The 21,100-nt window shown below is 43.8% G+C and overlaps 1 protein-coding gene across 1 annotated transcript in view; it reads right to left on the reverse strand.

Moving 5' to 3' along the window:
• Window positions 1-1,546: 1,546 nt before the first annotated feature.
• qsox2 (quiescin Q6 sulfhydryl oxidase 2) overlaps window positions 1,547-21,100 on the reverse strand; it is a gene marked incomplete at its 5' end in the record, with an annotated part of 55,299 nt that continues 35,745 nt past the window's right edge. Inside the window, 6 exons of the mRNA XM_083645475.1 lie at window positions 1,547-2,497; window positions 6,779-7,057; window positions 9,693-9,881; window positions 14,416-14,566; window positions 17,746-17,868; window positions 20,301-20,430. Coding sequence (XP_083501601.1) covers window positions 2,247-2,497; window positions 6,779-7,057; window positions 9,693-9,881; window positions 14,416-14,566; window positions 17,746-17,868; window positions 20,301-20,430 — 1,123 coding nt within the window. The 3' untranslated portion in view covers window positions 1,547-2,246. The remainder of the gene's footprint in view (window positions 2,498-6,778; window positions 7,058-9,692; window positions 9,882-14,415; window positions 14,567-17,745; window positions 17,869-20,300; window positions 20,431-21,100) is intronic.

Consider the following 21,100-nt stretch of genomic DNA (forward strand, 5'->3'; position numbering starts at 1 on the left):
AGAAAACAGGGAGAAAACAAGGGGGAAATCCCCCCCCCCCTTTTTGTAATAAATAAAGAAAATAAAAAATAACATCAATAATAATAGACTTGAGCGCAAAACTATCGACACTGCAATCAAAAAAAAATTCATTGCAAGTAAAATACATTTGTGATTAAAAAGTTATTAATGCGAATCCAAAAGTAGTGTTTGCGGTTGGGCTGAATGTCACCAAGCTGTCACTCTTATCGAGACTGGCCAATGACGCGTCTTACATATTTCAGCATAGGTCTCAGTAGCTGTCATTCACCTGGACAGGATTGAGTTTCACAGTTAAGTAAAATACAGACTGAATAAACCAGTAACATTTCAATCAATAATGATCCCTTTCATTATTTGGCAGATTCAGTCTTCTCTCTCTCTCACACACACACACACACACACACACACACACACACACACACACACACACACAGAATCCCTACTAAAACTATGACTAACTTGTCCAGTGACTGTCTACAATCTAGTGTCGTCTTGCAAAGGTATAGGCAAATAATTGAAGACAATTCTGACCCTTGCTTATCAATCGCAGTCCAACTAGGACATTCTGCACGTGGCTCCGCCCCAATCCATCTCTGCACCTGCCCTATTCAGGTTTGGATGTGCGTGTTTATACCTCTTTTCATCTGACCCAATCCAACCATAAGGTCAATGCCAATTACCACCTGATGCATATAAATGAGCCTGATTATCAATTGAACAGGGACATGTCATGCATGTGTGCGAGCAGTCACTGGATAGGTTAGTCCTTCTTTTAGTTAATGCTTAATCGGGATGCTACACACAGTTTGAAAAATTAGACTTCCAGATCAGTGAAGCAGATCTGTGTTAGCTTGTGTTGATGTTAGCAATGTTAGCATGTTGACAGTGAAACAGTCTGAAAAGCCAACATAGTGAAAACAGACAGGCAGCTGCTGTGAGGCTGCATGGCACATGGTGACCCACTCCAGTCCGCTCCTGGTCCAGGTTTTCCTGACATCTCTAATGAGCAGCCATACAGTACATTGGTTCGAAAGGTCCCTCATGTGGAATTCTGGGATGCGGGTAATTTCCTCCCAGAGGGACTTGGGAGTTATCAGCCCAAAGTTAAAAACTAAACTCGGTCCAAAAAGTCCGGTCCAGGTTTGACAAGTGGCTCCTGGGGAAAATGAGTCACGTCTGAAAAACATAATAATAAATAAAGCCCGGGAGAGTCCAGTCCAGGTTTATAGGTTTCACCATTGAGCTCGGTTCAGGAATCCAGTCCAGGTTCCAGATTGGACCCACATCTAAAAAGTAAACCCAGGGCTGAATCCGAATAGTCCCGCCTAACTCCTTTGCTTTCACTTTTCCTTGACCTCGCTGGAAGTAAAACATCCGCGGTGCTAAGAGAATCTGAATGCACTTAGGCTACTTACAGTACATAGGCTACATTAAAGGGATACTCCACTTTTTTTGGAGTTAGCTCATTTGCCACATCCCCCCGACATAACCAAGATACACCATGCCTTACCGTCACTGTCCGCACAGTTTACAGTGAGCTACAGTCGTGAAGTTAGTTAGTATCACCATAGAATGGAGGGTAATGGTACAGCTGTTAAAAATCCACCAAAGCACACATCTCACGCCACCAAAATACATGTTGTGCTTCACCACACGATGAAATATTAATCCAAAATGCACATAATCTGTCTTTTTGGAAGGAAAAGAGGTCGGCGGTCATGTTTGCAAAGTAGTGCCGGCTACCTCTTTTCCGTGAGGCATGGTGTATCCTTACCGGTGGGGGGGATGTGGCAGATGAGCTAAACTCTTGAAAAAGTGGAGGATCCCTTTAAGCTTCACTGGGGTCAGTATGCCACTGGTCACTGAAACATTCATTCCTAGCAAGTCACACCTTTCAATGGTAAAATAAGTGTTGAAAATCCGTTGCTTGGTTGCTTATAAAATAATATAGTTTAGTTGGTCAAACCAAGCGATTCAGCTACTGTATATTTAGAATCAGGAGAGACCATCAATTTCACTCGGACGGGAGTGGGTGGAAGTATCTCAAGTGCATATGGATTCTCTTAGCACCGCGGATGCTTTACTTCCGGTGAGGTCAAGGAAAAGTGAAAGGAAAGGAGTTCGGAGGGACTATTTGGATTTATTCCAGTCCAGGATCTACAGGCTTTAGTCCGGTCTGGGTAAAAGTGTTCCAGGCCAGTCCGGCCTAGCCCAGTCCGGTCCGGTCAAACATAGGGCCGGTTGTGCTTCAGTTTCCACCTCCTGGAGCGGACTTTGAAGAAGAAGAAGAGCAGCATGAGGAACAGACAGGAGGCGCTGTAGAGCACCACACACAGGCTCATGTCCACGCTGCTGAAGCCCAGGCCCAGGACCCACACGCCCCCCCGCGAAGCCCCACCCACCACGCCCGGCACCTCCGGCTGCTCCTCGTGCTCCTTCACCTCTCCTCCTCCGCCTGGGCCTGCTCCTCCCGCTCCTGCAAGGTTATAATCAAAGCGAAAACTAATTAAATAACAAAAACTAGGAATAAAAACAAGGATAGGAGCATAGGAGCCTTCTCCTATGCAGGGCAGCACCCAGGCTCTGGAACTCCCTTTCCCCTGATATCAGAGAAGCCCCTTTCAGACATGCCCTGGAATTCAGGGGTTATCTAGATGTTACCAGGGTGGTGGTGTACGTATGAAGAACACAGAGACCCTCACAGTTTTTCAATCCCGCCTCAAGACCCTCTGCCTTCTCGAGCCCCCCCCCCCCAATCTATCCCTGTGTTTCTGTCATGTTTGTCCATTGTCTGACTGTTGCACTATTGTCATTGCCTTAAGGCTCATTTTCACAACATATAACAGCACAGTACGGCTCTACTCTACCTGGCCTTACTCGTCCTTACTTGACCTTATAGACTGTTTGCTTCCTCTGCACGTTTACTCGCCCCCGCCCACAACTGGTCGTCATAGCGACCGTATATCTGCCCTCCGCCCACCATTTGTATAACATTAAATGAACACACAGAATGAATGGCAGATGAAATCCCTTGGTTGATGTTGAATGCAGGAGAGGACGTGACTTTAGTCGGCGTGACTTTGGTGTTCAGGCAGTAGTCACTGCGACCATACCAGGAAGTAGGCTATAACGTATAACGTTCAAATTAAATCCATACATGGAACTTTGAAAATAGTTATGAAATACTGGTGCCTCTATATGACCTATGGGCCAGGAGAATGGATATCAATTTGTTGGTATTTACATGCATGCACTGCGCGGGGGAGGGGGGTTACTACGCAACGGGGAGAAGAGGAGACCAGCCCGGCCACTCACCAGGAAAGGCCACGCCTCCGCTAAAGCCCCGCCTCCGGCCTAGCGGAGCCGACGTAGCACACAACTACAAGGGCTTCCCGAGCAGTGGACTTTTCTCTCTCAAAACAATTGAAAACCACCATCATGTTAACACTTTGAGTGCCACGGCCCTTGGGCAAAAGGTTGCTGTACTGTGCCACATAGGCCGCAATGCATTTTAATATAGCCATATAATTTTTTGTGTTCCTCTTATATGGACAACCAATAGCCTCAATGAAACTTTGAACCCTTCTGTTTCATTTAAAAAAAAAAACTGTGTTTATAAACCGTTCCATTTTGGAAATACACCCCTCTGAAAAAGAGTGTTTTCGACCGAAAAGAGCATGCTGAAATTAGTTTCTGAGATAATCACATCTTTATGTTAGAAAGGCGACAGAATGAATTCTGCTTTGAGTTGAACAAAATGCTATAGCTGAAATGAAAGGTTAGAATGTCTAGTTTACCTGCGGGAAAAAGTATGTCAAAAGAAACTACACATTGAAAGCTTTCATTTGATGTGTAACATAATAACAATATTCAAAACACAACATGTCCTGCACTGTTTTATCACCCCTTGTTTTATCATTCAAGCACATCATTGACTCTGAAGCTAATATTTTCTGATATAATGACACCTCAAAAATAATTTCCTTCAATAAAAGAGTGAAAACAAAGGAATTTTGTTTGGCCAAATAATATGTTTTAGCTGCAACCAGCAGCGCTGGCCCCTGCGTGCGCAGACCCTACACCTTCTTGCTGGTCTTGATTTACTGCTGGTGGGCATCAGATAGCCTATTCTAGCTTGTTTGCTCTCTATGCATCGAGCCTGCTGTTGTATGCTGTTAGTGCCCTGCGTGCCCCACCCTCCTCCTCCTTCTCCTCCGTGGTGGGAGGAGTCGAGTGTCTCTGCTGCAGTTTGCTGAGTTTGATCTGCACTGAAAAGTCCGCTGCCTGCATCCCCCCGCTTTTTTACAGCGTGTCCTCGGCTCCCAGCTGAGAATAATGTCACTTTTCATAAAGACGCCGGTGTCGCCGTGTCGGCAACTAAATCATATGGATGGACTATCGCAGCCGACACGGATGGGGCTCAATTGTGGCAGCAGATGACTGCTTTTCACAGGCACAGCTAAGTAACGTTATGCTTCAAGCATATCAATGGCGATTTCCGTTTCCTCATGACTTCTTCTCTCTTTTCTCCTGGCCTTTGTCTAATCGGGAGGGCACTGTCGCCACCTAAGGGTTCTGTAAAATAGGTTAGACACATTCAATAGCTCCCATATTGTAAGAGGCGATGTAAGAGTTATTGAATTTGGAGTTATTGACGAGTTATTGACGCCACTTGGCGTCGCTGGCAGTCTACGGTAAATTTCTCTTGACGCCATATGGCGTCGCTGGCACTCAATGTGTTAAGGCTGAGCAAGGATATCAATTTTATTTCACCAGAGCCGAAGGCAGCAACAAAAAAGACTGATGGAAATTACAGAAGAGAAGGTAAGTCCCACTAAACTGGTATCCAGCATTGACAGTAGACACGATTCTGCCTGACCAATCAGTCGTCTGCAGTGTTTTCACATCACCATATGGTACCGGGTCCACAGCGCTGGAACCTCAACAAAGCAGGGACCAAAACTAGCACGACTCAACCCCGACTCAACCCGGGCTGTCCCAGTTGTTGATCGGTGGAATGAGACAAAAAAGCGAGTCGAGCCGGGCAGGGCCGTGCTAATACCAGCGGTGGAAATTAGGGATGTCACCGTGTACACGACTACACGGGTACACGGATACTAAATCATATCCGTTTAGAAAAATCAGTAACAGTTTACACGTCTTTTTGTGTGTGTCCGTTTAAATAAAGCTTTGACAATGATTTTACTGTGTTCTGGACTCGCAATCATTCATTTCTCATCAAAAATAAACTGCGTGTGTCCGCTAGGCGTATTCCTGTCAGGTGGGTGCTGGGGAGCGGTGGTCCCAGTGGACAGTGTGCGGGGAAGGAGATAACATGAACTCAGCAGTGGCTTCAGAAAGGTGCTGGTGCGGGCGCTTGTTTTCAGGCAACTAATATGGAGAAACTATCACTACAGAGACAGAAAGGCTCAATTGTGGGAGCAGATTGGCTTGACAGACACTTAATATTTCTGCCTGGTGAGTGCTGTGCTTTTTATCACAGTATGTGTTGTTAGCTGACTGTTAGCTATCAAGCTAGCTACCGCTGCTAACGTTTTCAATCTGCATCCTTGCATGTTGTGTGGTGTGCTGCGATCTGCGCTCCTCAGCGCCTTGTTTTTCTGACCTCAACTGTCAGAAAAAGAAGTTTAGTGGACATCTACTGCCTCTAAGCTACAGATGATAACTTTATCATTACGTTGCACGTAAGGACGCATTGGTCACAAATACGGTCCAGAAAAACGAAAAACATCCGCTTAACCGGTTCCACTCTGCCAGAAGGTCCAGTGTACACGTTTAGAAAATGTGGAAATGGGCCATTAGTGTATAGTGTAAAGCGTCTTTGAGTCCTTCAAAAGTGCTATAAAAGTCATATGTATTATTATTATTATTGAAGTATACTCGAATAGCAGTACCGTAAGTACATTAAAAGCACATTAGTACTTTCTGTACTAAATTGACGTCTATGTAAAAAGTGGATTCAATTTGTGTTTTAATGTACTATTTACAAAGTGCATTATAAAAGAAAAAAGTAGTACGTAAGTGCATTTAAAATAAGTACACTAATATAATAACAGAATAATAATATTAAATTATAATCTAATATATTACTTTCAAGTATATTAATAAATGTGTTTTCAGTTTTCAGGCAAATTGGAAGAAATTCCGTCAAGGTGCTCCTGAGATGTTGTGTTACAGAGCTTGGAAATTGGGTGTGTAAGGTCACGAACTTTGACCTTTAACCATCAAAATCTTATCAGTTCATCCTTGAGTCCAAGTCGATGTTTGAGACAAATTTGATGAAATTCCGTCAAGGCATTGCTGAGATATCGCGTTAACAAGCTTGAAAATGGCGTTCGAGAGGTCACAGTGACCTTGACCTTTGACCACCAAAATCTAATCAGATCATCCTTGAGTCCAAGTCGATGTTTGAGTCAAATTTGATGAAATTCTGTCAAGGCGTTCCTCAGATATCGCGTTACATCGGACAGACGGACGGACAACCCGGATCCATAATGCCTCCGGCCTGGCTATCGCCGGCATAATAAGTATACTAATATTAAATACCTGGGCCCATGTTACAAAACAAGACTAATAACACTAACGAATAACTAACACTGAAACAAATAAAAATTAAGCATTTTCAAAACTAAACTAAACTAGCAAGCCTGCTTTAATTGAAAGTAAACTCAAATTGAAAAATGAAACAAAACCAAATAAAAATAAAAACAAATGAAAAACACAAAATTATAATAACCTTGCGCTCTTGCTCCTTCTTTTTCTCCTGCGCCCGCACCTCCTCCTGGCCCCCTCCCCTCTTGCGACTGGCTGGGCGAGGCGGGGGGTGCAGGGAGCAGCTGGGGGGTCAGGCAGTATTTTGGGGAGAGATTTTTGGGTCCGTAGTGTCTCCTGAGGAAGTGCAGCACCTCCTCCTCGTTCCAGACGTGGACGCCATCTTTCTCCTCGTGACAGGAGGCGCAGAGGGCGGGGCTGGGCCATGGCGCCTTGGGGAAGAGGGGGTCTTCACTCAGAGCGCCTGAGGAGCAGATCACACAGTGATGAGCAGGCTTGGGAAGTAACTGATTACATGTACTGTTACTGTAATCAGGATACAAAAAAGGTAACTGTAATCTCTCAGTTACAGGGAAAAAATATGTAATCAAGATTACAGTTACATTTAGTAAAACATTGGGATTACTAGCAGGATTAGAAATTAAAACACATTTATTGTATACTCTATTGTATATTTATCCAAGTGGCTGTGCACTGCAAGCATTGACTCTTCTTATGGTCTAATTTATGTTTGACATCTTATGGTGCAAAAAAAGAGAGGAAGAAAACACACTTGGCTCTTAAAAAGGACCAGTGCACCCCAACAATAAATGACTAGAAACCAGATAATGCCTCCGAAGATGGAGTTATTGTTATTGTATTATTATTAATGTTAAACAGACGACACTAGATGGACTGGCTGAAAGTCTGCTGTAACCAACACATAAGGTCTGAAATGAGTATTCCAGGAAAAATGTCCTCCTAAAGAGCATGCCCCAGACTCCAGTGGTCAAATGCAGGGAATTTGTTCAAAAGTAATGAGTTCCATTACTTTTATATAGTGATACTTGGATTACATTACTGATTCCAACTTTTAACAGGTAATTAGTAATTGTATCGGACTACATTTCTAACCAACAACACGTTACAACATGTAATCACAACTAAATAACATTACAAACAACTCATCCATGACTTGCGTCGCGCAAATGTTTTTTGTTGCGGCGCCATCTTGATGCTCTATTTGATGTGCATTTGGAAATAAATTGGAACACTGGTGTCAAACAAACATCAATGTCTCAAAAACTATACATGGCCCTGACCAAGTGATTGGAAAAATTTGATTGACCCTCCCACAACAAATGTTATAGCCTATATTTTCGCTGGCAAAACAGTGTCAATAACAATGTTCATTGTCAATAAAATCATAGGCAGCTCGAGGCGGCCATCATGCATGGGACAAATTTAGGAAAAGCAGACAAACAGCTCGACTTGCACTATGAGATTAAATATAATAGGACCAATGCATTACTAAGTTCAAAGCCTTGCACGTTCTTTGATTAAACAAGCTCCAATTGCCAGCTGCACTAATAGGCTGAGGACTTTATGGTTAAAAACATCTTCATTCTTCACATGATCCTGCGTTTTGGTGACGGCATGGTGGAACTGCATGGATTATTTTTGGGGGGAGTTTTTGCATGATGATTGCCATCATCAGCAGACCAATTTAACAGGCTACCTCACGTAACCTATTCACCTTATGTAGCCACGCCCATTCGACCCGGTTGTGTGGTCGTGTGACGACTTCCGGCAAAAAAGAAAAGAAAAAGAAAATGGCTGGCTGCTCCAATATCATCTAACCCTGAATTAACTAATCATTTAACCAATTGTATGTAACATACCAAATAAAAGCAAACGGCAATGTCTAAGAATGCAACGCCATGTAACTGGCTCGTTAATTCGCGAATTCCAGGGAATTACATTAACGTCTGCGGGTCTTATAGACGTAAGTGGCTCGAGCTGCGCTCGGAGGAGAGAAAACCATCTGAAGCTTTCTTTGTTGGTATGTTTTACAAGAAAGTGCTTGTCATTGTCGATGATAACGTTATCTGACCTGGCTAACAGTGGATACTCGCTTGCTTGCTGTGTACCGAGCTCAAAGTATTAGGCTACGTTTTTTGTTTTACCCCCTGCACTGTCTGCTACAAAAACAACTCTCTTCTTCTGACGTTCTTTCGTATTTGGCGCCGTGACCGCCGGAAGTGTTAACACGACCCGGAAGAATTTGAACATAAGGTGAATAGCAAATGCAGGCAATGCAAGAGGCATAAAAAAAAGTTGAGTTCCGTTTTGCTGTAATATGTAATTTGTATTCTTAATGTTGACTGTTACATTTTTTATGACTCTGACCTAATTGATATTTCTTCTGCTTACAGATAATTGCACCTGATTAGGGTGAAGAAGGCAGCTGACACTCCCTTCTCCCCTCTCAATACCCTCCCTCCCCCTGATTTAGTAGGGATAGGTGTTTCATGTAAAGCAGCTTAATTGTTCTAGTTCCTATTTACCTGTGAGGTTGTTCTTTCTTTTTTATCCATCATGCATGTATTTTGTACTATATTGTTATGTTGATTTGATCCTTAATAGACTTCTTTAAAAAAAAATGCTGTTGATTGGACAAGCCACACTGATGGCCTAATTTAAACACACCTGGGCCATACTAGTGTTTAGAGCGAGCCTGAAGAAGCCAGCAGGCGAAACGCGTTGTTCGCATGTCCTTTTTTTGTACTTGTTTCTAATATGAATTAAAGTGAAGAAATTCAGCCTACCTGTGACTCTCCTTCAACTAGTAATGTATTTAACTTATGATAGCAGTACTTTATTTAACTTTATGATAGCAGTACTTTAACTTTATTATAACAGTACTGTATTCAACTTCACTATAACTACTTTATTTAAAGTTCCCCTCTCGACATGTTTAAGATGTATATCAAATACTCTACTTTGAAAAATAATTTGTCTATAAAAAAAAGTGTTTGATTGTGTGTGTGTGTGTGTGTGTGTGTGTGTGTGTGTGTGTGTGTGTGTGTGTGTGTGTGTGTCGGTGCGTGCGTGTGTACCGGCCAGTCTGTTGTTGACAAGGTTGTGTTGGTTCCACAGCCAGAGGACCTGTTGGTCTGTGGTGGTGACTCGGTCCAGGCTGTGGGCGGCGGCCTGTTCAAAATGGCGTCCGCACTCCTCACAGCCAAAGAAGGTCTTGACATAGCGCCGCATCACCTGCAGCACCGCGGCGCCCTCACCCTCCAGAGCTTGAGCACAACAAACAACAAAACACACAACCTTTAAAGGGCCGCTTTGCCGATTTTCAAACAGCTTTGTATCATTACTAAATCAGTAGGATATTTATTATGCAAATAAACAATGTTTAACTTCTTTCCATCTCGCCTGCAGTGCAGTGCAGTGCAGTGCTTTCTGCACCAAATGACTCATGCCTCATTTGGTGCAGAAAGTACTGTAAATGAAGAGAGATGATAGTAATAGTGACAGTAATAGTGACACCAGGGCAAAACTGCTTGAAATTACATTATGACATCATTTGGAGCAGTGAATGTGAATCTGTGTATGAATGGGGAGCTCTCGGCCCAGGCAAGATGGAGGCAAGTTAAACATTGTACATTTGCATGTATAGATGGTTTTCACGGAATTGTGTGAGATTGTGGTTTCGCATTCCAGGAATAACAACGCAAGTGGCGCGAGTCGTACTGTATCAGCAGTGTAGCTTTCAATGTTGGAGTCCAGATTGTTTTGTACAAGGAAGTCTCTCAGTGTGTTGGTGTTAACTGCCCATTTCGTTGTAGCCTATCCCTATGTCATGATGAGATTAGATTGGTGAAAGTTTGTCCAGAATGTTATCGTTTTCTCTCCCCTGCTGCACAGGTAGGATGATGCACATACTGTAAATATAGCCTACATTATGTAAAGTCATTGCATAAATGTGTTTTTATTGTAAAAGAAAATGTGAAGTAAGTCGTCTTATTGGAGCGACATCACAGTAGGAAGTCACAGTAGAACCGAGTTACAGCTGTCACTCATCTCCTAAATTACGTTAAATCTGCGAGGGATATATATACCACCAGGCTGACATATATGTTTCACATAGGGTTGTGTTTTGATTTTGAGATTTTATTTTGTCCAATATTTAAATGTTCTACAATTGCATGTTGTGTTAACATTACACATTATTTCTATCTACCATTCTATCTATTTAGGCTCATTTGGTTGCTATTTATTATCAAAATGTATTAGCCCAATGCATGCTGGGAGATTTCACATGTGTGGCTTTGTGCCTGTCTGCTGTCTGATGCGCGAGGGAGTGAGAGAGAGAGAGGGGGGACAGAGAGTGAGATGGCAGAGGAGAGTCCGCGCCTCCGCGCAATTATGCACAATAATAGAACCGGCAAACTTTTTTCCATCAGTCATTGTGCCTGTCTGATGCACAAGAGAGAGGGAGTGAAAGAGAGAGAGAGGGGACAGAGAGTGAGATGGCAGAGGAGAGCTCCGCGCAACCGGCGCACTGAATAGGCCTGGTTTTGAAAAGCGCTAAATTAACGCCAGGGCGGAAGATATCGTTAGGCCGGTATTTAAGGCCGAAACGCCCATTCTGGCCTATTCTGGCACTGCGCCACGCCTCTTTGGCGTAAAGCGCATTTCGGGGCCTAAAACCATGTTGCTATCTTCCCGAGGCAGGCGCAAGGCATGTTTTTTTGCGTTAAACGCCAGTTTTTGCGCCTAAGGCCTGTGGGAGAATAGGGCCCCTCGTCTTTTTCCTCTTCGATTTGATTTGTATCAGTGACAAGCTTGCTGCAAAATTGTCAACAGAGCTGGTTTGACAGTTGCCAGCTGAGAGCCGGCTTCTGTCAGCTGACATCAGATCTCCGATAATGACAGATTTCTAAATAGCCGTTATTTTGATAAACTGAGCACACAGGGCCCAGGGGTAATCTAAATAGTTACTTTGACCGAGTAATTTTTTTCTAAACTTAAATTGCATTTAAAGGAATATTTCACACAAAAATACAAAATGTTAGGGATGCACCGATCCACTTTTCTTCAGTTCCGATCCGATTCCGATATCTGAATTTGGATATCTGCCGATATCGATATTATTCCGATATAATCGCTATTTTTTCTTGACTATACAGTACAGACAAAAATTTGGCCAATTGAAGAAAAAATTAAAGCAAAATGCAACTTTCAAAAAGCAAAATGAAGAAAATTATACAAGGCAAATGAGGATACTTATAAATCAAATCAGCACTATTTAGGCATTGCTGCTTTAAATAAGGGCCCTCTGCCTGTAGCTGGCTCCTACTAAGATACATTACTTAGTGTTTTGTAATCAATTCTTTCATAACATTAGTTGTTAGGTACCTGGTTCATAATATCCCACAATAACAATTGGGTCATTAGATATTTCCAAAACAATTTGAATTGATTCGTGAAAAGTAATAAATATACATTTATTTGCCAAGATATGTCTTGTGTGTCTTTGTTTTTACTGAAATGTTTTGTGCAAATGAGTACAACCACGACTGTGTCGCTATGTATGTGCACTGAGGCTACCATTAACTTTACAATACTGCTATGATTTGATGCTGACATCAGAGAGGGCGAGAGAGAAAGAGAGAAAACGCAAACAGCCAGGGTAACACAGACAACTTCACAGTAGGGTTGTGCGATGTCAAACAAATATCCATTGTGATTGTTTTACAGTGAACCATCGTGATGGACGATGGCATCGTCATTGACGGAGGTGGGGGGAATAATTAATTATTTATTAAGTCGCTGCCGTGCTGCCATTTGGCGAGGCCGCTGCAATGCGTTCACATTAACAGGACAGCAGAGCTCTACAGAGACCAGCGGGCTTCGATAGGCTACTAGTAGCCTCTCTGTGCTAACAGCACAGAGCCAGGCGAGTGAAGCAGTGGGGCTGTCACTACCAGCAATTTGAACGGCACAAAACAACTACAGTAACGTTAACGTTACAGATCCTCACCAACAACGTGTGTGTGTTGAATTTAACTAGCTGGCAGAAAACTGACTGACTGGCTGATATAACGTTAGATTCGCATGGGCTTTTGAACCTAATGAGAGAGTTGAGGCTACAGCTGCTGGCCATAGCTGTATCTATGGAGCGACTCCAACGTTCACTTTGGAAACAGGCGAGTTAAATTCACAGTTGAAAACTTGTACCGGTACTCACTTTGGGTTGAAAACAGGAAAGAACGTGAAGTTTCTTCTTTGTCTTAAAAAGTTTTCATACCAACACAGCCGACTTCTCACGCCCTGGGGACGCCCCGGCGACATTAAACAAGCACACCCAGTTCAGAGAAGCAGTGGAGCGGAGGAGGGAGCGGAGGAGGGGGAGGAGGAGGGGAGGCTTCCCTGAACTGAACTGGGTGTGCTTGTTTAATGTCGCCTGCGCGTCCCCCGCGTGTCACGGTAAGTGGACTTGGCCTTTTTTATTATTAAAACAGCACAATTTTAATTCAAACAGATAATTAATTACGATGATCCGATGTAGAAGGCTCAGAGGTCGATGGGAGGTCGGCCCATCATGACGGTCGATGCCATCGTCCATCGTGCCAACCCTACTTCACAGTAATCCCTTTAGCCTTCATGTTGTCTGCTCGAAGTTTATTCTACTTCTGGAATGTACCAAAAAGCACCAAAAAGCACCAAAAAGCAAGACAGCAACGTATAATGTTTGCAAAGCCGTCGTTCCGAGGGGCACGCTCCGTTGCGTTGTCTGAAAGCAGCAGCCAAAGAGACAGACAACACAAGCCGAAAGGAGACACTCGAGGAGTAACTCCAAGATGCAGAGTAAACTTCCAGCAGTCAACACGGAGGCTAAATGGATGAGTGAGAAGTTGTCCATGTATCTACTATTTCAGATCTCCACGCCACGGGCATATTACGTTAGCCGAGTCAGCTCAGCTGAGCTTTGTGTACAGCTAGCCACAGTGGGTGCTGCGGCCGGCTTGGCTGCTACTAGCTACAGGCTAGCGATCTGCAAACTGTGGACTGGAATTTCTGGAGACTGGAGCGGAAGCGTGCCCCATGTTACTTGGGCTCATACTTGGCTCATTCGAGCCATGTAAAAACTGGATCCGCAGTACATGGCACGTGGATCGGCAAAATCCGATCCGTGAATTACATCAGTATCGGCACCCGATACCGATATTGGATCGGTCCGGTCCCATCCCTACAAAATGTGTCAGGGTCTCCTCCCTCATTTCAGTGTTTGTCCACAGAACACACAGTCAACTCTAGGGGTGGGCGATATGGTCCAGCATAAAATTATATTTCAGGGTATTTCTGCTATAACAATATTCCTGATGATACAACAAAACACTGGAAACAGATTTTATTTTTAACTTCAAGAACATACAATAGCAACAATTACGTGGTTTATAGTTTTAGCATAAATGTAAAAATAGCATAAACGTTTGCCTTCAAATATTCAGAAAAAGCTAAACAAAAATGATCACTCAGTTCTTCTCAGTGACTCAGAATGAGATTCAGAGTTTGTATAAAATATGGGTATGGGAGTCACTCCTGCGATCTTGTGATGCTGTAAATAACGTCTGTAACCATAAAATGTAGCCTACTTCAGACCAATATGGCGGCAACCATTGCCTGTATTTTAGCTTTACTTTACATGAGTAACCGTAACGGTGTGATGTCATTACGGTAACAAGTTGGAATATTACCATTATCAAGATTTTCTTTTTATCATATAAAAAAGTGATATCGGTACCATGCATGCGTGTGTGCGTGTACCTGTGTTCTCCAGCGCGGTGGGTGTGGCATCATGTTGGACAGTCAGGATGTGGAACAGTGTCCAGAGGGAGCAGGGGTACCCTCTAAGCCCCGCCCTGCTGCCCTGGCAACCAACCCAGCGAAGCTCCGCCCCCAGGTACACACCTGAGATCTGGGCAGGAACAGGAAGTCAGCTCGACTCTGTGGTTCTACGGCCAGCTTCTACCAAATGTACATTATTGTGAAAGTCGTGTTTTGATTTATTAAAGTCGAGCTGAAATGAAAAAATGACTAACTATTTTAGATCCCATCCCTGGTCATAGAGGGCACCTATTTAAAAATGTATGACAAGAAACTTCACAAAAATCCAATTTCTTTGGTTTTTCACATCAAAACCGGACAAATCTGAAACCTACCGCTCACGATTCAATAACAGTCTATGTACAAACACAATATGTAAATACAGTGCTGTGGACTGCGTTCTCGCTGGCTGGTTCACTGCGCCGAACCCCAGAGCAGAGGACCGACAGTCCGTTCCCTCCGGGCGGACAGCCTCCTCCTCCCGGATGCAGAGTGCTGGCTGCCCGCCTTGAAGTGTCCACCACGGTAAATAACGATATTCCTGGTATGCGAGTTAATGAGCCAGTGTCCTTTTGTATCTACATTAAATGAAGACATTACCGTTTTTTTTTTTTAATGTTACATACTTGTCCAAGTATATTAACAATTATGGGCTAGCAAAGTCTGCCCATGTAGGCAGCCATGTTGCCTGCTTGGAATTTCCTTCTCCCTCATCCCAGACACGCCCACTTTTCAATGGTCAAATGAAACTCCACACGCGATGTCCCGCCTCTCTACCCTGTTTCACTTGAAATAATGATGTCACGATAAGGATTCACACACTATGTAGATGTGGTGTTTTAGCTTGACGGCTCAATGTGTAATATTTGGTCACATGCTCCAAACTAATGGGGGGCAGCATTTCACCTCCTACCACCCTCCTCCTCCATAGGTAATCAATGCAACATAGATGGTGGCTCATTCCAGGCTCCGCCAATATCAGAATCACTTTTCAGAATCAGTCTAACTTTTATTGCCACAATTTGTCAAGAGTCTGTATGCAGGATAGACACTACCCCCCCATTATATCACTTCAAGGACTTTACTGGACATTTACATGGTCACTTTATAATGGACATTTACATGGACATTATCCCACGGTCATTATCCTACCCCCCCCCAGCTTTATATATATCACTTTAAAGCAGGGTTCTTGTATTGCCTTATATTGTCAATATATTGGCTAATAAAGGATCCCATTACCTGGATGGCTGGATAATTATCTAATGTACTATATTTTAAATGCCCCATTTGTCAAACAAATAACTAGCCTGTATCCATAGTACTAAATCAAGTACTTTGTGTCAAAGATAACAGCACTTGATTAAAAATAAATAAACGTAACAAATTACCAACAGAAATGACTTTATTTAAATGGGTTCAATATGCGACTGTGTGAAATTTTTAGCCGCACACACTAAAATAATGGCCGCATATGCAACCATTTTGGTCGCAGTCTCGAACCCTGCTTTAAAAGGACTTTTACTTTGCACTTTATCATTTATAATTTGAGATTATTTTCTACTTGCTTCATCTTCTACTATTGCTGTGATCGCTGCGCTGCATACTGCACTAAGTCAAATTCCTCGTTCTAATACTCACTATGGCTTCTTTTCCCCGATTGTCCCCCCATTTTCTCCCGATTGGACTTGGTCAATTTGTCCCCCTGCTGCCCCGGTCACTGCTCCAACCTCTGCCAATCTGGGGAGAGCCGAGACTAGCACCATGCTTCCCCCGAGACATGCGCAGTTGCCAGCTGCTTTTTTTCACCCGACAGCGGGAGCTTCACCGGCAGGACGTAGCACGTGGGAGGATCACGCTATTCCCACAAGTTCCCTTCCCGCGAACAGGCACCCCGACCGACCAGAGGAGGCGCTAGTGGAGCAACCAGGGAACCCTCAATCCGGCTTCCCACCCGCAGACACCAGCCAATCAAGCGTGTGTGGACGCCCGACCAAGCCGGAGGTAACACGAGGATGCGAACCTGCGCCCCTCGCATTGGTAGGCAGGGAATCTACCGCTACACTACGCGGACGCCCACTCACTATGGCTATTAGGGGTGGGGGAAATAATCGATTCTTAGATGCATCGAGATGCGGACGTGGACGATTATGAATCGATTCACAAATGTCACTAATAGATTTTTCTTAACGTTAGTTGTAACGTGATGTTGATGGAGCGAAAAGTCGCAACTAAACTGCGAGCGCGAGGCAGCGCCCGGACAGTTTACGGCGTGGCGCAGGCTGACAGCCGAAAGCAAAACAAATGCATGTGAACATGGCAGAGCATGAAATCAGACACCGGCTGTAGTTACTCTCAACCAGCCAACAATCGAGCAAGCAATGCTATCAAAGCATCCACCCAACTCGGAAAGGGCGAAACGAATCACAAAATTCATTGCAACTTTTATTGTCATGGATATACGTCCGTACTCAGTCGTTGAGAACCAGGGATGTTGCGCACTTTGGAGCCGAGGTACAACGTCCCATCTCACAGTGATCCCAGACTGACTGCACAATGAGACCAAAGCTGAAGTTATGGACTCACTGCAGAAAGCAGGTAGGATATCTCTAAGTTGTAATGCGTGGACATCCGTTACTGCGCACTTCATTACTGAACACTGGCAGTGGCAGCTAGCGTCTCATGGACTCCAAACAAGAGTGATGACTGAGAGCCACACGGGTGTAAATGTGGCGGAGCTATTACAACATGTAGAAGAAGTGATTCAGAATAGGCTGAAGTGATGTTAATTTACTACAAGGATGCTGCTACAGGCACACCTGGGACACTTGTGTTTCTTTTCCTGTTGGTTCTTTGCAATGCTGGGAAATATGTTGGCAAATGTAACCTTCCAGTTGACACATCTCTTCCATTTGCTTTGTTAATAAAAGATAATGGAAGTAAATTCATCTGTTTATTTTAATTATGGATCATTACAATGCAATTCAAAATGCACTTTATTTTAAAAGTACCGGTAGTCACACAGTGAGACAAAAGAAGGCATGTATTGAAAATAAAGATGCATCGATAATCGTTTTATGATCAAATCGTAGCCCTCTGAATCGAAATTGAATGGAATCGTGAGGTGCCTAGAGATTCCCACCCCTAATGGCTATTCAAATGAATCTTGAATCTTTAGTTAATCGCTACCTGCTAAAATTAGCTCCTGTTGCCAAATCTCATGAGTGTGTTGCTGAGACAGAGACAGATGCGCGTGTCTGTGTGTCTCACCCTCATCTTGTTATCCACCAGGTCCAGCACGGCCTGGTAGGGGATTCGGTCCAGAGGCAAACTGAGCAGCCACTCCAACAGAGTCTCCATCAACTTCCCCACCGACCCTCCACCTGGGAACAGCTAGACAGGCAGAGAGAGACAGAAAGACAGACAGGCAGAGAGAGAGAGACAGACAGGCAGAGAGAGACAGAAAGACAGACAGGCAGAGAGAGACAGAAAGACAGACAGGCAGAGAGAGAGAGACAGAAAGACAGACAGGCAGAGAGAGAGAGACAGAAAGACAGACAGGCAGAGAGAGAGAGACAGAAAGACAGACAGGCAGAGAGAGAGAGACAGAAAGACAGACAGGCAGAGAGACAGACAGACAGACAGTTAAAGCCCCCTCCAGTGTATTTTGTCACTTTTAAGATACCAGGATCGATTCCTAGGACAACTGGCGCATCATCTGGAGATATTATTCATGTAGCTTATTTATACATGTAAATAACTGCAATACCTGACCGAATTGTATATACATGTAGCTTATTTATACATGTAAATAACTGTATTAATAACTGCCTATATTATATTAATAACTGCCTATCTATATATACTGGGATCTTGCGCGCTCGATTCCTAGGCTCGGGCGCTGCCCGGGCTCGCCCGTCCTACAGCTCGCCGAGCTGGCCCTACAGTTCACAGTCGCAGCTCGGCCGCTGCGCAGTCTTGCCCGCAGCTCGGCTGCTGTGTGGCTAGTCTCTCCCCAGACTCAAATATTACGTTGAATCGCTGCGCTCCGCATACTACATAAGTCAGTCTGTGCCTGCAGTTAACAGCCACTGCTGGTTTTGGAAGGCTGGTTAAAATTGAATGAGTGACAGGTCGTAGCACTGATGAGAGAGCGGTTCTAAAATTGGGCTGCACCTCCCGTGTCGTCTGATCGCAAAGTCGTTACTGATTGGGGAGGACTGAATCCACCACTGGCCAAGTGAACGGTTCCCTCCCATAACCAGCCGGCTGAGGGAAAGTGTCCTAGACCCAGAGAGAGCTCTGCGGAAGAACTCTCATGGGTCTGGCGTTGAGACTACTGTGTGGCCAATGAGACCAGCAGCACTGATGATGTCAGATTTATGACATCACTGATGATGTCACAGTGGGATTTATGACATCACTGATCTCACAGTGGGATTTCATCAGTGGGATTTATGAGGAATTTATGACATCACTGATTATGTCACAGTGGGATTTATGACAATCACAGTGGGACAGAGAAACAAACAGACAGACAGACAGACAGACAGACAGACAGACAGACAGACAGACAGAGCCCTAGCTCCCATTTATATACTGATGATGATGATGTTTTTGTTTTAGCCTGAGCATACTTTTTCTTTTGTGTGAGAGTACATTGAGAGTTAAGCGAACCAGAGCCAATTTCCTTGTATGTGTACATACTTGGCCAATAAAGCTGATTCTGATTCTGATTGGTGTATAGCACAGAATCAGATGACATGCTGCCTGAGGAAGGGTTTATACTCTAAATGCGTTGCAAGTAGTCTGCATGTATACATCAAGCCTGTTCTGTGTTTAAAAGCCTAGAAAACATTGTAAAGGGTGCAGCGTATTTTAAGGCATTAAAAAGTATGTTTGCATTCTTCCCTCCTCATCGTTTATATTTTGGAATGTGGCCATCTTGGGTGCTGTATAGACAGTTTTCACGGAATTGTCAGTCCTGTCTGTTCTAACAGTTGTCCTAGCAAACACTGTGAAGTGAGCTGGGGTTCAATTTAGAATGTTTATGTTGTCAAGTTAAAACCGTCTATTAACTTTTTGTGTGACACGCTATTCACTATGTATATTATTATTGAGTTGGCCGGGAGGTTCTGTTTGTGTCTGTCTGCAGGGTATCTCAAAAACTTATGAACGGATTTGCACGAAACCTGGTAGTAAAGCAGGTCAACTTAGGACTGATTCACTTTTCATGCCCACTCGCCAAAAGGAGGCGTGGTAATGGCCGTGGCCAATCACAAGAAGGCGCTTCACTTCCAAACGGATTCATGTAACACCATGAAACTTTGCAGAAAGGTTGGCGGAGTTATGTCCTCTAGTTATAATTATAATAATAATAATAATCATTGGATTTATATAGCGCCTTTCCAAGGCTCAAAGCGCTGACACAGGATGATTATTCATTCACACCATTCGTACCGGTGGTTCAGAAGCGTGGCAGCCACACATTGGCGCTCAACGGCCCCTCCGAACCACCATCATTCATGTCTACATTCATACCAATCATACCATTCATGTCTACATTCATACCAATCATACCAATCATACGAGGCAAGGAGGGTTAAGTGTCTTGCCCAGGGACACAACGATTAACAGCTGGGAGGGAGCGGGGATCGAACCGCCAACCCTTTCGTCATTGGCCGACCCGCTCTACCTCCTGAGCTAAAGCTAAAGCTAAAGCTAAAGCTAAAGCCGCCCCCAATTATAATTATTATTATTTGTCTTGATAAATTACTAGAAATTCACTAGAAGTTTGAATTCCATGTGACCCGGCTGGGGGTTACCTTGGCGACAACAGTGACAAAGTCTTTGAAGGTTTTAAGCTCCTCCCCCTCCAGGGTAGTATGGGTCGCCAGCTCCACTCTCAGCAGGTAGTGGAGAGCTGACTCCAGGTCTGCCAGGTACACTGTTGAGCTGAGAGAGACAGAGAGAGAGAGAGACAGGGAGAGAGACACCACATTGTCATCAGTGAATTGATGTTAATGTAACAGCGATTATAAAGGCAGTATGGATACCGGACATGAATTGTAAATATCTCGTAAGACTTTGCTTGTTGCACAACACTGCGAGAAGAGCTAACCAGCTGTTTACTGAGCTAGCAGCTGCTAAGCTAATGTCAGGTTATCAAGATTCAAGATTCAAGATTGTTATTGTCACTCCATGGTACAAGTATCACGTGTGAAATTCTTGTGCTGAGGACTCCGTTTACAACATAGTACAAATATAACAGGGCATATGAGTGCAAAAACAACAAGAGACACAACAAGCAATAAGGCAGTATAGTGATAAGACAAGTCAGAGACAGTGGCATATTCACTGCACATAGGTGCACATGTCATGTGCATACTTTAGACGTGCTTAAACATTTTAAATTCGGCGTATTTGACATACAGGTGCAAATAGCATATTCCTTATTAAACATACAATTAAACTTGGCGTTTTAAATTCGGCGTATTTGACATACAGGTGCAAAAAGCATATTCCTTATTAAACATACAATTAAACATTAGACATACGTTATGGTAGCAGCTACAGTGCGGTACAGTACGGCTACTACACTATTTGTGTATGTTAAGGAGTCTCG

Source organism: Poromitra crassiceps (assembly GCF_964638095.1).
Source record: "Poromitra crassiceps genome assembly, chromosome: 10".
NCBI lineage: Eukaryota > Metazoa > Chordata > Actinopteri > Beryciformes > Melamphaidae > Poromitra > Poromitra crassiceps.